This window comes from Schistocerca serialis, chromosome 2, assembly GCF_023864345.2.
Source record: "Schistocerca serialis cubense isolate TAMUIC-IGC-003099 chromosome 2, iqSchSeri2.2, whole genome shotgun sequence".
Lineage (NCBI taxonomy): Eukaryota > Metazoa > Arthropoda > Insecta > Orthoptera > Acrididae > Schistocerca > Schistocerca serialis.
This window is the reverse complement of record NC_064639.1, coordinates 231976919-231995017: the sequence shown is the minus strand read 5'-3', so window position 1 is coordinate 231995017 and position 18099 is coordinate 231976919. Positions and strand designations below refer to the sequence as shown.

At 41.9% G+C, this 18099-nt stretch overlaps 1 protein-coding gene across 1 annotated transcript in view; it reads right to left on the bottom strand.

Moving 5' to 3' along the window:
- Positions 1–18099, bottom strand: part of LOC126455865 (sodium-coupled monocarboxylate transporter 1-like) — a 129252-nt gene that overhangs the window by 36385 nt on the left and 74768 nt on the right. Inside the window, exons 8-10 of the mRNA XM_050091625.1 lie at positions 14542–14650; positions 13826–13935; positions 4745–4928 (exon numbers count right to left, since the gene is read on the bottom strand). Of these exons, the coding sequence (XP_049947582.1) occupies positions 4745–4928; positions 13826–13935; positions 14542–14650 (403 nt within the window). The remainder of the gene's footprint in view (positions 1–4744; positions 4929–13825; positions 13936–14541; positions 14651–18099) is intronic.

The following is an 18099-nucleotide window of genomic DNA, read 5'->3' as shown; positions in this document are numbered from 1 at the left end:
AAATCAACGTAAGAACAAATCTGCATATTCTTAACGATCTAAAATAAAATCAAAATGTAAAAACTTATAAACAGACCACCGATGATGCTTTACCTCAATAAAGCAGCGAAACGTATCTGGTGAAAAAAAACAAATCACGCATTTTTGTAGTTGCAACGACAGGACAAAACTACTCTCAAGAACTCCAAAATAGTACTTTGACGTTTATCTAGAGTAGTCAGGCACACATTTGGAAAGCACAGATTTATATGTAACAAGGGGAAACAACTTCACTTGTTCTGATGCAACTGTTAGCACAAGTTACGTATGTAACATACATGTCAAGTATCCAAATACCTTCATGTAACCAATTTTCTAACCCATATTGTTTAAAGTATGATTTAGATGAGGCTCATCAGAAAGTGTGACAGTACGTCGTCTAGAAACATTTCCTTTAGCGAAGTATTCATAATCGAAACCTAAAGAAAACGATGTGTAGGTAACAAAATCGAGCCCGGAAAATTATTTGGTTTTGGACTGACCTGCCTCATTTGAAAATCATATTTCTATATTATGTAAAGAGTATCTTGACTTTTTTCTGAATTTTTCTGTTCAAAAATGTTTGCGCCTGATCATTCAAATAGGAAAGCAAAATTTTCAAAAATCCAGTATTATTGTCTTGCAACCCTACTTTTTTATATACAAAAACACATACTTTTACTGTGAGAAGATGTTAACGAAATAGTCCAGATAGAAAATATGGATTTCAGTTAATTTCGTTGCGGGATTTAGTATTCAACTGGTATAAAATTACACAATCTAAAATTTGCTCATCAGCTTAAAACCTACCGTAATAGCCATTTAAAGATTATACCACCACTGTTTCTATACTGTGAATCAATGTAATATTATCACATAGTGTGTAGAGATATCTCTTACAATTCCTGTCTTATATTTTTTGTTGAATATGTATAGATTTAAGTGTCAGGAAGTCATTTCTGAAAGTATTTGTTTGGAGTGTAGCCATGTATGGAAGTGAAACATGGACGGTAAATAGTTTGGACAAGAAGAGAATAGAAGTTTTCAAAATGTGGTGCTACAGAGGAATGCTGAAGATTAGATGGGTAGATCACATAACTAATGAGGAAGTATTGAATAGGATTGGGGAGAAGAGAAGTTTGTGGCACAACTTGACCAGAAGAAGGGATCCGTTGGTAGGACATGTTCTGAGGCATCAAGAGATCACCAATTTAATATTGGAGGGCAGCGGGGAGGGTAAAAATCGTAGGGGGAGACCAAGAGATGAATACACTAAGCAGATTCAGAAGGATGTAGGTTGCAGTAGGTAGTGGGAGATGAAGAAGCTTGCACAGGATAGAGTAGCATGGAGAGCTGCATCAAACCAGTCTCAGGACTGAAGACCACAACAACAACAACAACAACATGTTTAATGTAATAGATCGGCATTACAAAATTTTGTGAAGGCTTTCCTATAAGAGATATAAAATGGGCGCCATAAACATAGCCAAAGTCACTGTTCTTTGTGACGAGTCAAGTTTCTTGATGTTAGCAATACGATGCAGTGAAGTTCAGACATTACAAGTCCGTCAGCAGTATTCATGTAGTTATAAATCGCCCCTTGTGTACTTGTGTTGGGCATCTTCAACTCTTCGAACATCGTTGATCTATTTGGGACAAATTAGGGAACTCTTATGTGAAGTCTGCGCATCACTGAAGTTTACAACGGCAGTAAACATTCTTTGATTGAAATTTAACTTCGGTAGTGTCTGTCTGAAGTTGTCTGTTTGAAATTGACTAAGCACCTATCACTTCATTTCCTGATAAAGGAATGACGTACAGGGCAGTCACATTAAGGGTATGCTCTGAGCACTATGGGACTTAACTTCTAAGGTCATCAGTCCCCTATAACTTAGAACTACTTAAACCTTACTAGCCTAAGGACATCACACACATCCATGCCCGAAGCAGGATTCGAACCTGCGACCGTAGCGGTCGCGCGGTTCCAGACTGCAGCACCTAGAACCGCTCGGCCACCACGGCCGGCAGATTATGAGTAGCATTATAAGGTTTAATCTACATGTTCTTGCCAATTCTGATTAAATTTTGGGTTTAAACCAGTGCACAAGTTGTCCACAAGACGAATACTGAAGTGCAACAGTATATTATTTCCTATAACAATGTGTGCAACGCGTAAATAAATCAGAAACAACGAGCTGCTGGATACAGTATGAAAGCAAGTACATCTAAATGTGAATTAAACGTACAAAGGGAATTCATATACTTTCAAGTATCATCTCGAAGGAATAAATTTACTTAACTATTTTCTGTTTGTTTTTCAGATAAGGTAGGGTGGGTTCGGCGATCAGGGTGGGTAAACAGGCCTGCTGCCTCTCAAGTTCTAATACACGTCACCACCGCTGTCAGTGAGTCTCACAGGGTAGCCTAGTTTCCTCATTATTTTAGTTAAAACTGGTTCTGGGTCGTCCGATGAAAGGCAAGTACATAGAGTAACCTATTTTTATGCTCTATGCACAATGTTACAAACCATCATCCTACCGCTTTGTGACAATTTCGAATTAGTTAATCATATTTATAATCATCTCTGTTCTTTTTAGCGTACCGCCAATACTCTATTGAAAAAGGTCTGCTAGAGCCGCTTTGGATTGATTTGGATAGTGGAACGTCAAGATGCTTTGAAAATATGCCCAGAAATCATAGCAACAAACTTGTATCCTGATGCGATGGCAAATGTGACTGAGGCGGTGAAGACTGGCAATATGTCTCTTTCTGCAGCAGTAAATCAATTTGTTGTTTCATGAAACACCCAGGAAAGAAGAGTTGTAGGAAAAAATAAAGATGCATTATGTGATAGAAAGATTATTGGGGACTTAGTGAGAGTCATCAATGAAGAGCAAGAATAATATTATTGAAATGGGATAGCAGTTTTGTGGATTTCCGGCGAATGACCAACACAGATTAGCATTCTAAATGCTGGAGCGGAACGAAATACGGTGTCGTCTTCTACTAATAGCCCGTACAGGAAACAGGCCAGGCGCTGACAGAAGTGTAGGACTTCATAAATATCAAGTAGTTCATATATATTATTTTCTTTCCCAATTAAACGCGTTTGTTGTGGTATCTTATATAATATTGACTCAAAGAGTATAAGCGGGAATGTTCCATCAATAATGATTTGCCTTATAAAGACCACTTTACTTCACATTACCCTTCATACCAGATGTGTTGGTACGTATTTGAATCCCCAAACTTCAGCAACGTAGCACGACGCCAGTGGAGCTAAATCAAAATGACGCAGCTCATTAATAAATTGAAGTATCGTTGGGGTAGTTTATTTTCAGCATTTCAAGGGAAACGTCGCTACCGTAACACATGTTGAATTGAAGTATGGAAGTGTAAGGAAACAATGCATCATCTTGCGATACAGTCGTTAGGTGTCACCTAGACATGCAGTACGGTGAGCCAAGCCGGAATGACGAAGAGTGAAGTGGCAGACCAACTCCCTGTATAACACTGGGAAACATAAGAGAACTGGAAGTCCTGTTACCTTGAGACCGGCGTAGGTAAATAGAGGTCATAGTGGAAAACGTTCAGGATCAGCACGGCGTCCGCTGCTCGTGGTCTTGCGGTAGCGTTCTCGATTCCCGCGCACGGGGTCCCGAGTTCGATTCCCGGCGGTGTCAGGGATTTTCTCTGCCTGGAGATGACTGGGTGTTTTGTGTCTTTCATCATCATTTCATCCTAATTCTCTCGCAACTCGCCGTAATGGCGTTAACGAACTGGTGGAGCGGCGGCCGAACCGCCCCGCGAGACGTATCCAGGCCACCAATGCCGTACACTCATTATTATTATCATCAGCACGGCATTTTGCACATGTCAAAGATCGCCACATACAGCGTTCCACGACTATTCAAAGCCATCCAGATTGCCTTCAAACCAATAAAGCTGTGGCAGACCAAACCCGATGGCTTCTTTAACCACCCAATCAGCTGAACTGTGCATATCACTATACTACCGACACAAAGGGGCAAGGCATGCAGTAGAAATATGTAGATTCTCCACCTACGAAGTAGGAGAACATCCAGTCATCATTGGTCAAAATATTCCTTTGGCTTGCCACGGTGTAGTGTTAAAAGATTGTGCTCGTAAATGGCAAACCGTCTCAGCAGCATACAACCAACACCTGAAGCTCATTCTCCTCAAGACACAGTGACACAAGTTGCTTCTTTGGCCTATCAAATTTGGTCTCACCCTTCATGCTCTCCTGTCACCTCTTCTTTCTTCAATTGAAGAAACCATTGCATGAGAGGCGTTTCCAGAATCATGTGATTTTCGACTTGAAACGTTTCGGGAATCGCCAAGATGCAGACTTCCACTATCGAAGTTCCCACCTGGTTGACTATCGTTGGGAAAAATGTATCGTACTGGCGAGTGACTATGGGGACAAGACTTGAAACCGTTACGAAATTTCGTAGTCGCATCATATACATGCTAGTTGAAACTTTGCGTCTACCCTTAGGAACTATACGAGATGGAAAGTGCAGCTACAGCTTTAAAAATATACGCGACATAAAAATAATAATGGTTAATCACCGTATTATTCCAAACGAAAATGACTCAAAACATAGAATATCATACAAGGTGCTAAATGAGTGGCTGGTCACAGTACTTTTTAAACAAGTTAATCCCTTCAAACGCCTGAGAACATTTTGAATGAAGCACTGACCTCTAAGACTGTGCCAAGCCGCTCCACCAGGAGGACGAGGACGCAGGCGATGATCCCCACGACGAGCACGATGGCCTTCATGATGAGGTTCACAGTCCGCTCCGTGGTCTTCTCCGTCAGCCGCGGCTGCACAAAGTCCTCGTAGATGGTTCCTGCCAGCGCGTTCATTGCGCTTGACATGGAGCTGTAGAAATCACCACAGGGTCACTGCAAACAGTCTTTCCTGAAGGCGTACGGTTGACAGGTTTTTTGGTGCGTATCTAGACGAACACTGGACTTTCTAGGCCTACAAAGAACAATTAGTAAGGACAGGTAGCTGTATAATAAATAAAATTATCAGTATGGGACAAAGCAGATTTCGTTTGCCTTTGAATTGGACTATATCATATGTCTACATGAACTGTAAATCTGCTTCAGCAGTAAGAAAAGTGCAGATGCTACAATGCTGTGGAGCCTTCAGCACGACGTCTACAGACCCTCGAACCATATTCATGGACGTATATCCCCTGAAGACATAAGTATAAAAAGTGCTGCTAACTGTTGGCGTAAGAAAAAATAATGCGATACAACACACGAATTTTTTGGGGTATAGGCAACTAAATCAGCGGTAATCTATAATTGAATATTTGCAGAATGTCAGCAGAGTTGAAAATCCTCAAACACAGGAAGGAGAACGTTTAAACTTCTTGCTCATGAAACTAAAGACTTCAGGTAACACATTTCGAGTCAGTTCGGATGTCCAGGGATAGCATCTTTGACCAGTAACCAAAACGTACAGGGCCCCGGCTTCTGTCCGAGCCAATACTTAAATTCTGTATAAAGAAATCATCAGTAATGGTGGCCGACGACATCCGGCATAAGAAGTCAGCCTCATCCTGACAATGTCAATGTTCTTCTCAAACAGGGCGGAGGAGTGGGCGAAGGTTCAGGGCACTCTCTTGCCCTTATGAAGGGAAGCTGTCCTCAAAAAGTGGGGAAACGAGCGAAGATCAGTGACATGAGGAAGCAGAAGGACATGGAAGCCGCCGCGAGAAAGACACATAATCATTATTTACATGACATATGGCCTATAGCTGAAAAAGTATCATGATGATTTCTCCATCGGCAAAGATTCCTGATTAATCCTCCATTCGGGTCAATAGGAGGGGACTGCCAAGGGGGAATGGAATAAGTAGCCATAGAATAACATTCTACCAGATGGAGCATGGAATTCCAATAGGAAAAATGGGAAATCTGAAAAGGAAAATACAGAAGCTCAATCTAGACGTAGTGGGGATCGGTGAAGTAAACTGTAACGTAACAGGAGTAAGCTGTTGGTGTAGACAGGTAATATGCACTATGTTCAAGTACCAAGAGGTAACAATAACAGTGGAAGACCAAGAACGAAGCACTCGGATTAAAACGTGTGTAAGGCAGGGATACAGCATTTTGCCATTGCTGTTCAATCTGCACATTGAAAAAGCAATAGCGGAAATAAAAAAGTGTTTCAAGAGTGGGATTAAATTTCATGGTGAAAGGATATCAATGATAAGATTCGCTGATGGTACAGCTACCCCTGGTGAAACTGAATAACAATTGCAGCACCTGTTGAATGGAACGAACGGTCTACTGAGTACAGAACACGGTTTGAGAGTAAACCGGAAAGACACAAAATTAATAAGAAGTGGCACAAATGAGAATAGGATGAAACTGTGAACAGGAAATAGGCGATGTTAGGGAAATATGGTGCTTTGAAAGCAGAATAATCCACGACGGACGAAGCAAGGAGGAAGTAGAAATCAGACCACCACAGGCAGAGAGGACTTTCCTGTGCAATAGAAGTCTGAAGGCATCAAACATTGACGTTAATATGAGGCACCTCTAGAAATTTACGTTTGGAGCACAGCACTGTATGGATTTTGGACAGTGGGGAAACCGGAACAGGAAACCTAAACGTTTAGGGTGAAGTACTGCAGGAGATCGTTGAAAATTACATGGACTGATAAAATAAAGAATGTGGAGGTCCTATGCAGAATAGGTGAAGGAAGGCCGGAATGGAAAACAATGAAAAAGAAGAATGTAGATCTACAAGTGGTACGTGCCAATTCCTATATAGTCAAATACTCTTGAAATGGGAAAAAAATCTTTATGATTTCTAACAAGTTTTATTGACTTTATACGAAGGGTATCGTTTAGGCAAAACTCTCTATACGACCATAATTTAAATCTGCACCAATTATAACTGACAAGAACTTGCCAAGGTACAGGTTATATTCGTGATGCAGTTTTCTAATTTCTAATCCCCGCCGGACGAACTTGATAAAACTTAAAGTATAGAGTGTCTGACGAATCGATGTTTACATACAATATTTTCACGACTGACCTATTGCTTTTCGTTGTTGACTCTTTGAGAGCGGATTGCAAACACGTGTATACCTTTGCTAGTGGCCACAGTCCTATGGTATTTTAGAAATGGTAACACAGCTCCACTTGGAATGTTGTTAAATTTATTTTTTTACGACTGCGAATTCACTATTATACTCGTATAACCTGAAACCGGACGTCGCTATTAAGTGCCAGGAAGACGTACTGACGACGTACTGGCAGAGATGAGGGAGAAATGGAAATACAGCGCCTGAAAAAAAAAAAAAAAAAAAAAAAAAGCACCCAGAAGAAGAAGCGAAAATGAAATGAAACTTCTCGGGAACAGAGAGTAACTGATGTTACTTCAGTGATTACAAACTCAATGCAAGTTTACAAAGGAATCAGTCGTATGAGGCCACTTACCAGTATTCTTCTGCGTCCCGTCTTGCTGCTGGATGTATCTACTGATTCGGTTGTGAAGGGTATCATAAAAGCGTTGTATCCTCTTTTAGGGCTAGCTGCCCCACAACTGTTGTAACTGGTCTATGAAATCCAGAATACTGCCACTTGATGTTAAAGATTGCCCTACGCATGTTTTACCGCAGCCGTACCTGGTGATTTTCTATCCACAAGAGTATGTAAAGATGACACAGACGCTTAACAGAGCCACGTGCAGTGTGTGGGCCAGCAATGTCCTGTTGAAAATTGCAACACAACACTGTTGTATCAGAGGTAACACATAACGACACACGATATCCGTGACATTATTGTGGTGTCACAGTTCCCATAATCACTTCCAGCTGTGTCCTGACCTCATATTCCATGGCGTTCCACGAAATGACGCCAAGAATATCACTGCTGCGGGTCTCTGAACGTCGGAAAAATAGGACTTCTACCGCCATCGCTACTGTAGTCGCCGAAGATCGTCATCTGGGGTGGTGCAGAGCCCTCATTCCTCGCTCATTACAATGCAATAACATTCGTCAACAGTCCATGCTTCACGGTCACGGCGTCAGTACAAACGCAATAGTTTCTGTTGTCATGGGGTCAACGGCCTTGCAGCGGTGAATTCACTGGTTCCCGTCAGGTCACCAAAGTTAATCACTGTCGGGTGTGATTGACACTTCACTGGCTGACCATGTGCTGTTGACCTGCCGTGGTGCACTCTACCTCATTAGGCCATTTGAGGAGTTTCTTCACCTTGTAGTAGTGGCTCCTGGTCACACAATTGACAACTGTCAGGAGAACAGTGTGCTGCCCCAGGTCGCTCCATATCCACATTCGACGACGGCAGCCAGATGACGCTGACATAGTGGCGGGTCGGTACTTTGAGATGGGCGGACGGAGTTAACGGTATAGGACGGTAATTTCCTATTTCGACTGCTACTAGACTCCGACCAATGGTGTGAGATGGCACAAAAGGGATGTTACTTACTCTTGGATGGGAGACGCAGTTGTGTAGGTGTTTCAATGGGCTTGGTGCGCAATGTAGCGATATTACCAGCTGCGGTCAGCGGTCATCGACTGGAATCTTAACAACGAGTAGGCCTACCCCTACGTTCCCCTATAGTCCAAAATGGAGCTGCTAGCACGTCCAAATGCCCTACAAATCTGATATGGCACAATTCGACCAATTCGACCAAGAGAGCCACCGTGATACAACAACCGAGTTAAAAAACTGCTGCGGAAGCAAAGGGAACTTCACAGCAAACATAAACATAGCCAAAGCCTTGCAGACAAACAAAAATTACGCGAAGCGATATGTAATGTGAGGAGGGCTATGCGAGAGAAGTTCAATGAATTCGAAAGTAAAGTTCTATGTACTGACTTGGCAGAAAATCCTAAGATATTTTGGTCTTATATCAAAGCGGTAGGTGGATCAAAACAAATTGTCCAGAAACTGTGACCAAACTGGTACAGAAGCAGAGGATGACAGACTAAAGGCCCAGCCGGCCGAGGTGACCGAACGGTTCTGGGCGCTACAGTCCGGAACCGCGCGACCGCCACGGTCGCAGGTTCGAATCCTGCCTCGGGCATGGATGTGTGTGATGTCCTTAGGTTAGTTAGGTTTAAGTAGTTCTAAGTTCTAGGGGACTGATGACCTCAGAAGTTAAGTCCCATAGTGCTCAGAGCCATTTGAACCAAGACTAAAGGCCCAAATACTAAATGTGGTTTTCCAAAGATGTTTCACGGAGGAAGACTGCACGGTAACCCCTTCTCTAGATTGTCGCACAAATGACAAAATGGTAGATATCGAAATAGATGACAGAGGGATAGAAAAACAATTAAAATCCCTCAAAAGGCGAAAGGCCGCTGGACCTGATGGGATACCAGTTCGATTTTACGCAGAGTACGCGAAGGAACTTCCCCCCCCCCCCCCTTCTTGCAACGATGTACCGTAGGTCTCTAGAAGAGCGTAGCGTTCCAAAGGATTGGAAAAGGGCACAGGTCATCCCCGTTTTCAAGAAGGGACGTGGAACAGATGTGCAGAACGATAGACCTATATCTCTAACGTCTATCAGTTGTAGAATTTTGGAACACGTATTATGTTCGAGTATAATGACTTTTCTGGAAACTAGAAATATACTCTGTAGGAATAAACATGGGTTTCGAAAAAGACGATCTTGTGACACCCAGCTCGCGCTAATCGTCCACGAGACTCAGAGGGCGATAGACACGGGTTCCCAGGTAGATGCCGTGTTTCTTGACTTCCGCAAGGCGTTCCATACAGTTCCCCACAGTCGTTTAATGAACAAAGTAAGAGCATATGGACTTTCAGACCAATTGTGTGATTGGATTGAAGAGTTGCTAGATAGCATAACGCTGCATGTCATTCTCAATGGAGAGCAGTCTTCCGAAGTAAGAGTGATTTCAGGTGTGCCGCAGGAGAGTGTCGTAGGACCGTTGCTATTCCCAATAGACGTAAATGACCTTTTGGATAACATCGGAAGTTCACTGAGGCTTTTTGCGGATGATGCTGTAGTATATCGAGAGGTTGTCACAATGGAAAATTGTACTGAGATGCAGGAGTATCTGCAGCGAACTGACGCATGGTGCAGGGAGTGGCAATTGAATCTCAATGTATACAAGTGTAATGTGCTGCGAATACATAGAAAGAAAGATCCTTTATTATTTAACTACAACATAGCAGATCAGCAACTGGAAGCAGTTAATTCCATGAATTATTTGGGAGTAGGCATTAGGAGTTATTTAAAATGGAATGATCATATACAGCTGAACGTAGGTAAAGCAGATGCCAGACTGCAATTCGTTGGAAGAATCCTAAGGAAACAATCCGAAAACAAAGGATGTAGGTTACTTGTTCGCCCACTGCTTGAATTTTGCTCAGCAGTGTGGGATCCGTACCGGATAGGATTGATAGAAGAGGTAGAGAAGATCCAAAGGAGAGCAACGCGCTTTGTTACAGGATCATTTAATAATCGCTAAAGCGTTACGGAGATGTTAGATGAACTCCAGTTTGAAGACTCTGCTGGAGAGACGCTCAGTGGCTCGGTACGGCCTTTTGTTTAAGTTTCGAGAACATACCTTCACCGAGGAGTCAAGCAGTATATTGCTCCCTCCCACGTATATCTCGCGAAGAAACCATGGGGATAAAATCAAAGAGATTAGAGCCCACACAGAAGCGTACCGACAATCTTTCTTTCCTGGAACAATACGAGACTGGAATAGAAGGGAGAACCGATAGAGGTACTCAAAGTGCCCTCCGTCACATTCCGTCAGGTGGCTTGCGGAGTATGGATGTAGATGTAGATGTAGATGGAGACACTCCCCATTCAAACTCTGTCAACTGCTGATGATACCGTCTAAATTGAATATGCAGCATGTCCGTGTCTTTCACAGTGATCTTTGGAAATATTACGCAGTTCACGCCCCTTATATACGTCACCAAGGCTCGTAAGAACACTGAAGTATCTGTGGTGGTCATTCTACCTGTCACAAAGAGCTGGTACCCTAATCACTTACATATCCGCCAATGGCGTGTTCGTGTATGAAGATTTCTGGCAGACAGTGAATATGACGTCTGTTGCCACCGAAGAGGAATCTCTGGCAGCAGTTGTCTCGTACCTGCGACACTGTTTGGACAATCTGTGTAGTGCAGACAAACTGTGAAGTCCTGTAGATTGGCTGATCTCAAGCGTTTACATGATTATATTATTTAACGAATTCTGGGACTTCGGGAAATATTTGAAACGATTTCACTGCCGAGACAATGCAGAAATGGATGGACAAAAAGGGATGTTTTAACCTGTGCAACGGAAGACAGTATGGCTGAGCGTTATACTTCTGAGAATTTGCGGGGGATGAGGACACTGTTGTAACCAAAGCATTGGAAGTCCAGACCAGGGTTCATCTGCCTCATGTTGAAGCATTTACTATTTAAAAAAGAACCGTAGATGCAGGGTGTTCTTTATTGATATAAGAACGACGCATTTCGTTCGGACAGGGCATCATCAGGCTATGTTAAAAGATCAGAAATTGTTTGCCAAAAGCATCAATCAAGAAGGCATGATGGCGCATAAAACATACTAAAACGCAACCTTATGTCTTATGCGGCGTCATGCCTTCTTGATGCTTTTTGGAAGACAATTTCTGATCTTCTACCTTAAGCTGATGATGCTCTACCCCTGCGAAAGGCGTCGTTCTTAAATTAACAGCAAGCATTCTGCAACCTACGCCTGTTATTTTAAATAATAACAGTGCAAAGTTACTGTACCATGGCGCCAAGTAGGAATGGAACATTGCTTATGATGTATTCAACTTGTTTACATCTTCGTTGAAAGCTGACACCAAACGCCCTTATACTGTTTCCCTTAAAATCCATCTGAGAGTGCTATGGAATCGTCTTATATAATACAATACTGGCCATTAAAATTGCTTCACCAAGAAGAAATGCAGATGATTAACGGCTATTCATTGGACAAACATATTATACTAGAACTGACATGTGATTACATTTTCACGCAATTTGGGTGCACAGGTCCTGAGAAATCAGTATCCAGAACAACCACTTCTGGCCACAATAAGAACCTTGATACGCCAGGGTACTGAGTCAAACAGAGCTTGGATAGCGTGTACAGGTACAGCTGGCATGCAGCTTCAACACGATACCACAGTTAATCAAGAGTAGTGACTGGCGTATTGTGACGAGCCAGTTGCTCGGACACCATTGACCAGACATTTTCAATTGGTGAGAGATCTGGAGAATGTGCTGGCCAGGGCAGCAGTCGAACATTTTCTGTATCCAGAAAGGCCCGTACAGGACCTGTAACATGCGGTCGTGCAATGTCCTGCTGAAATGTAGGGTTTCGCAGGGATCGAATGAAGGGTAGAGCCACGGGTCGTAACACATCTGAAATGTAACGTCCACTGTTCAATGTGCCGTCAATGCGAACAAGAGGTGACCGAGACGTGTAACCAATGGCACACCATAACATCACGCTTGATGTTACGCCAGTATGGCGATGACGAAAACACGCTTTCAATGTGCGTTCACCGCGATGTCGCCAAACACGGATGCGAACTTCATGAGGCTGTAAACGGAACCTGGATTCATGCGAAAAAATGACGTTTTGCCATTTGTGCACCCAGGTTCGTCGTTGAGTACACCATGGCAGGCGCTCCTGTCTGTGATGCAGCGTCAAGGGTAACCGCAGCCATGGTCTCCGAGCTGATAGTCCACGCTGCTGCAAGCGTCGTCGAACTGTTCGGGCAGACGGTTGTTGTCTTGGAAACGTCCCCATCTGTTGACTCAGGGGTAGAGACGTGGCTGCACGATCCGTTACAGCCATGCGGATAACACGCCTGTCATCTAGACTGCTAGTGATACGAGGCTATTGGGATCCAGCACGGCGTTCCGTATTACCCTCCTGAACCCACCGATTCCATATTCTCCAAGGGAAGTCATTGGATCTCGACCAACGCGAGCAGCAATGTCACGATACGATAAACCGCAATCGCGACATGCTACAATCCGACCTTTATCACAGTCGGAAGCGTGATGGTACGCATTTCTCCTCCTTACACGAGGCATCACAACAACGTTTCACCAAGCAACGCCGGTCAACTGCTGTTTGTGTATGAGAAATCGGTTGGAAACTTTGCTCACGTCAGCACGTTGTAGGTGTTGCCACCGGCGCCAACCTTGTGTGAAAGCTCTGAAAAGCTAATCATTTGCATATCACCGCAACTTCGTCCTGTCGGTTAAACTTCGCGTCTCTATCACGTCATCTTCGTGGTGTAGCAATTTTAATGGCCAGTAGTGTACAAGAATCGAGCGCAAAACCCTAATATCCAAGCCGCAGCATGGGCGCAAACGCTGCCGTGGGTGCATAGCCACGTCACGGCTCTCCAGCCTGGAAGACGAAAGTAGCGAAGGAAACTGAAGCACACACCCGTTCCCCCGGCCACTCCCAGAAAGGGAGCACCTCAGCCGTATGGCGGTGGGATCCGGCGTCTACATAGAGGCGCCATTAGAAATGTAATGTATTTAAACCACCACTCCGCAGCTAAAGAGAGTTTCGTCTGAGGAAGGAAACTACAACGCGGCCGAAACATTGCTTACTTTAGATTTTTAAGTATTATATTTATAAGATGACATAGCAGCACACGCAGGAAGATTTTGATAAAATTAACAGTGACTTCGTTTTGGTTTCCTTGTGCCAGGATGTCGAGACACGAGTTTTTAGGGCATAAAGATGGAGAATGCTCGCCACGTACCTGAGAGCAGCGCTGAAGACTCCGGCCACGTAGAGGCCCGGCAGCATGGGGACGTGGGAGGCCACCTGCATCACGTAGTGCGGCAGCAGCTGGTCTGGCCGCTGGATCGCCTGCAGCAACGCACGCCACACGCCAGAAGGCACTCAGAACAGAGTTAAGGTCCATGCAGCAACAACAGTGTCGATGGTTGTACGACAGTGGAGCACCAAAGGGTTCGAGGTTTGCGGTACGTCTTTCGCATCTCTTATAAAAGATACAGTTATTCAGTAACCTAGAGGTAGTGCTAAGAGAATCATCTCGTACCGCAATAATACTATACGTGTTGTCCTATTTATCTCGACCACTCGAAAATAATTTTTTCTCCAGTACAAAATAAATAATCTGTGAAGTAAATGATGTTTGGTTACGAGAGGCACACTTCCCAGCAAGTTAGGCCTTCTAGTAACTTGTACGTTACGGTAAACAAGGAAATGCACAGCTTTCATTGAATCGGTCTTGTTCAGTAGTAGGTTTTTGTGATTACAATGTACGCCAGGAAAGAGAAAATAGATTTACTGGTCATCTATGGAGAATATGTTAGCAGAATAGTACAAAAATACGTAACTTACTGATTACATACGTAGTGTTAGATTTAATGACGTTCAGATAACTCACTTGAAAATTCTTAATGGTAAGTTGTAACAGGCCGTGTATGTGAAAAATAGTTGATTTCTCACCTTGCTCATTAAAGGGTCGCAGTCGTAGTATAAGGAATAAACCAAGAGACCAGTCGAGATGCTGATAATATTGGTGATAATGATACCAATTGTGAAACCCATCAAGGACCTACAACAACAAATATCACAGGCAACATTAATGGTATTTTCTGATTACTTGATTAGTTCAAAATATCTAACGTGAAACCAGAGACACAAATTTTACTTTCCCTCAAAGACTATATTATAAATTCTTGATTTGTACATAAACATCATTTATCTAGTTTACCATTAGCTACGAGTGAGAATTTCGATATAATTGTAAAGTCTGGCAAGTGAAAATAGTAAGGTCTCTGAGACTTAAGTGGTGATATTACTTTCACCGCAATGCTGGCGGTTGGTTATTTCTATATAATCGTGTACTGTAAACTGTATGTTTGCAGTACTATACGTCTTATGTAGCTATTGGGAGCTATTTTGTGAATGATCATTCTGAACACGTTCTCTGCAAAGCATTATCGACACTCTTAGAACAAGGGGTGTTTTAGTGAATGGCAAACTGTACGATAACAAGGTTGCGTAATTTTTTGTGTTGTAATACGAAATGGATAAAAGAGTCCTCTACAGCGATACTCTTCTATAGCTGTACTGAGAAATGTAAAGTGAGCTATCACTCAGTAAACCAGTGAAACAGTGCAAAGAGAAAAAGGAAAAAAACAAAACAAAAAAACGTTTTTAAGAATAATTGTGTATGTTACTATCAGTACTAATTACTATCTGCAATGATTTCTGAAAAGCAAGAGACACATTTTGTGTTAAGTTAGACGAATATAGTCTTACTAAAATCTTACCAAATATAGTGTTTCCTGCATACACTCCAAGGGATCACAGTTTGGGTCTCGGGTAGCCACTTTTCAGTCAGAGGATGTAAAGTTAATTTTATTAAGAGGAGTTAGAATCGAATTTATTTTTTTCACATTTTCGGATTTTTATCTCATTATAAAATTTGCAATTTTCTGAATAAAATTATATATATATATATATATATATATATATATATATATATATATATATATATATATATAACTTATAAACTCACATGGTAAGTACTTTATTTTATTTTTTACAATATAATACACACCAGTCCAAAATGTTAAAATTTTTTCGCGCATTACTTCAAAATCTAATCAAATTGGCAATTTTTTGTATCGAAGGCTGTGGATTGCTGTATTATAAAGATTAAATGTTGGTCATGTCCACAAGAGAATGAGCACCAGGTTGAGGAAGTTGAAACAAAGTTTGAGAGGCAAGGACCTTCTGATAGTAAAAGCTTAAGAGGTTGGCTGACAGACAAAATGATGAAATACAGCAGTATTATGGGATGGCTATCAGAAAAAAATATTGAGGATTTGTTGAAAATGAAGCAGGCAGTATGGACTACCTTCTTCCACAGACTGTCAGCTGATGAAAAACAAGTACACCGCCTTTGCTCTCCTGGACCTGATTCATGGTGCAATTATCGCAATTGTAGTGTTGTAATACGAAATGGATAAAAGAGTCCTCTACAGCGATACTCTTCTATAGCTGTACTGAGAAATGTAAAGTGAGCTATCAGCAGAGTCTGCAGCGCAGTTGGACACTAAGGAGTCCAGAAAGAAGAAAAGAAGAAAAAACTTGGAAAAAGATCAAGAGAATGATATACAGTATGGTGCAAGGTGCTTCTGTGTGACTAAAAAAAAATTAAGCATATACTAAGTGAGTTACAGTCTTTTGAAACTTTAGAAGCCGTTCCTGTAAATTTACATTTTCTGTTGCATTTTTCCCTAAATCTCGGAAACCTCTTCGAGTAGAGTATTCAAATTTTCAGGGAGTAACAGCATACGTATACTGAGTCTATCGAAGTAAAAGAAGAACATAATGCAATGTATAATTAAAATTATTTAGGATAACGTGCAAAAAAGTATACAAAATTTTAAATGTGTAAGTAAAATATTGTATTTCCGAAAACAGTGGCAGAAGTGCAATTATTGTAGTTCAGTAGCCTCAGAACATACAGATTAATGTCCTGTAAAGGTTTTATGTCAATGGCTACAGTGGTTCCTGAAATACAGGGAAAGCAAGTCACTAAATTTACATTGTCGGGATACGGCGTTCCAACTCCCCCTAATAGGGTATGCATTTCTGACGATGCGCTTGGTAATGGAGGCAACGCTTAAAAAGGTAAGAAATCTTAGTAGGATTTGCCAACTGGAAAACTTTCTGCATCATGAAATGGTGGAAAAGTATCACAAAATTTGTTATATTGTGCAGGGAACCACTCAGAAGGAGCAATATAATTAGATGACAAAGAAAAAAGTGCTAGAACTAAAATTGGCTAAAATAGGGATTCAGTCTTTCTCCCCTACAAGTCAGTCTGTACACCAAACGAACAACGAGGGCATAAAAAGAAGAGTTTCGAAAGTGGAGTGAAAATTCGGGGTGAAAGGATATCAGTTGTACAGTTCCTTGATGACAACTGCTATAGTCAGTGAAAGTGAGGAATGAGTACATAATCTGTTGAATGAAATGAACAATTTACTGGTCACATAACATGTGCAGAGAATAAATCAAAGAAAGCCGAAGCTACTTAATAGCAACAGGAATGAGCCAGCGATAAACTTCACTTCTGAACTGAGTATACATAGTAGACGTAGTGAAATAATACTGCTACACAGCTACATTTGAAGTGAAATAACGCATGACGGACGAAGCAAATAGAATCCAAAAAGGAGAGAATGCACTCAGCAGTCTGAGAAAACGTAAGGTACGGACTGCCCGTCTACGGGTCGCTGCAAAGCCAGAAGGTGGTGATCAGTTTTTGTAGAGCGTGGCTAACACATTGACTTTTATAATCTAAAGCGATACAAAGGTCACCGGTCCTTAGTCCAACGGCCTCATGTCACCAACAACAGTACTTACTAACAACTAATAACGTTTATACTAGCGGTACTACTACTGCTATTCCATCTGTTGCTACTCCTGCTGTTGCTAATAATAATAAAAATAATACCAATTCCTACCCCCCTTACAAGAAGATATTCACAGGCATATTCTCAAACTCAGAAATAACAGGGCTTCGGGCGAAGATGATTTCATCAACGAACTCCTAAGAATTCAGACCGAATTCCCTCAATGAACTCACACAAATCAAGACAGAGATTCTGCAGTGAAAAACATCTTCGTGACTTCTGTCAGTATGCGTCCTCCAAAGGGTTCAGAAGCAACTCGATCACAAAACTTGTCGGAAGTGTATACGGCAAGTACTCAATTTAACAACAACATTAAAATACAAAACGCTCAGAAATATTCCGATTAAATGCTCATTTATGGACTTCAAAAAAGCGTGTGATGCAGTCGATTGGTAATATCTTTTTCTTTTCCTCAAAGACTGGGAAATCCAATATCTCATCACACAAACACTCACCAACACAGCAACCGAAGTAAAATACATCATTGAGATGTCAGAACCTTTGTGATCAAAATAAATGCTTGGCAGGGCGCCGGTCTCTCCCCTACCCTCTTTGATATGGTTTTGGGCAA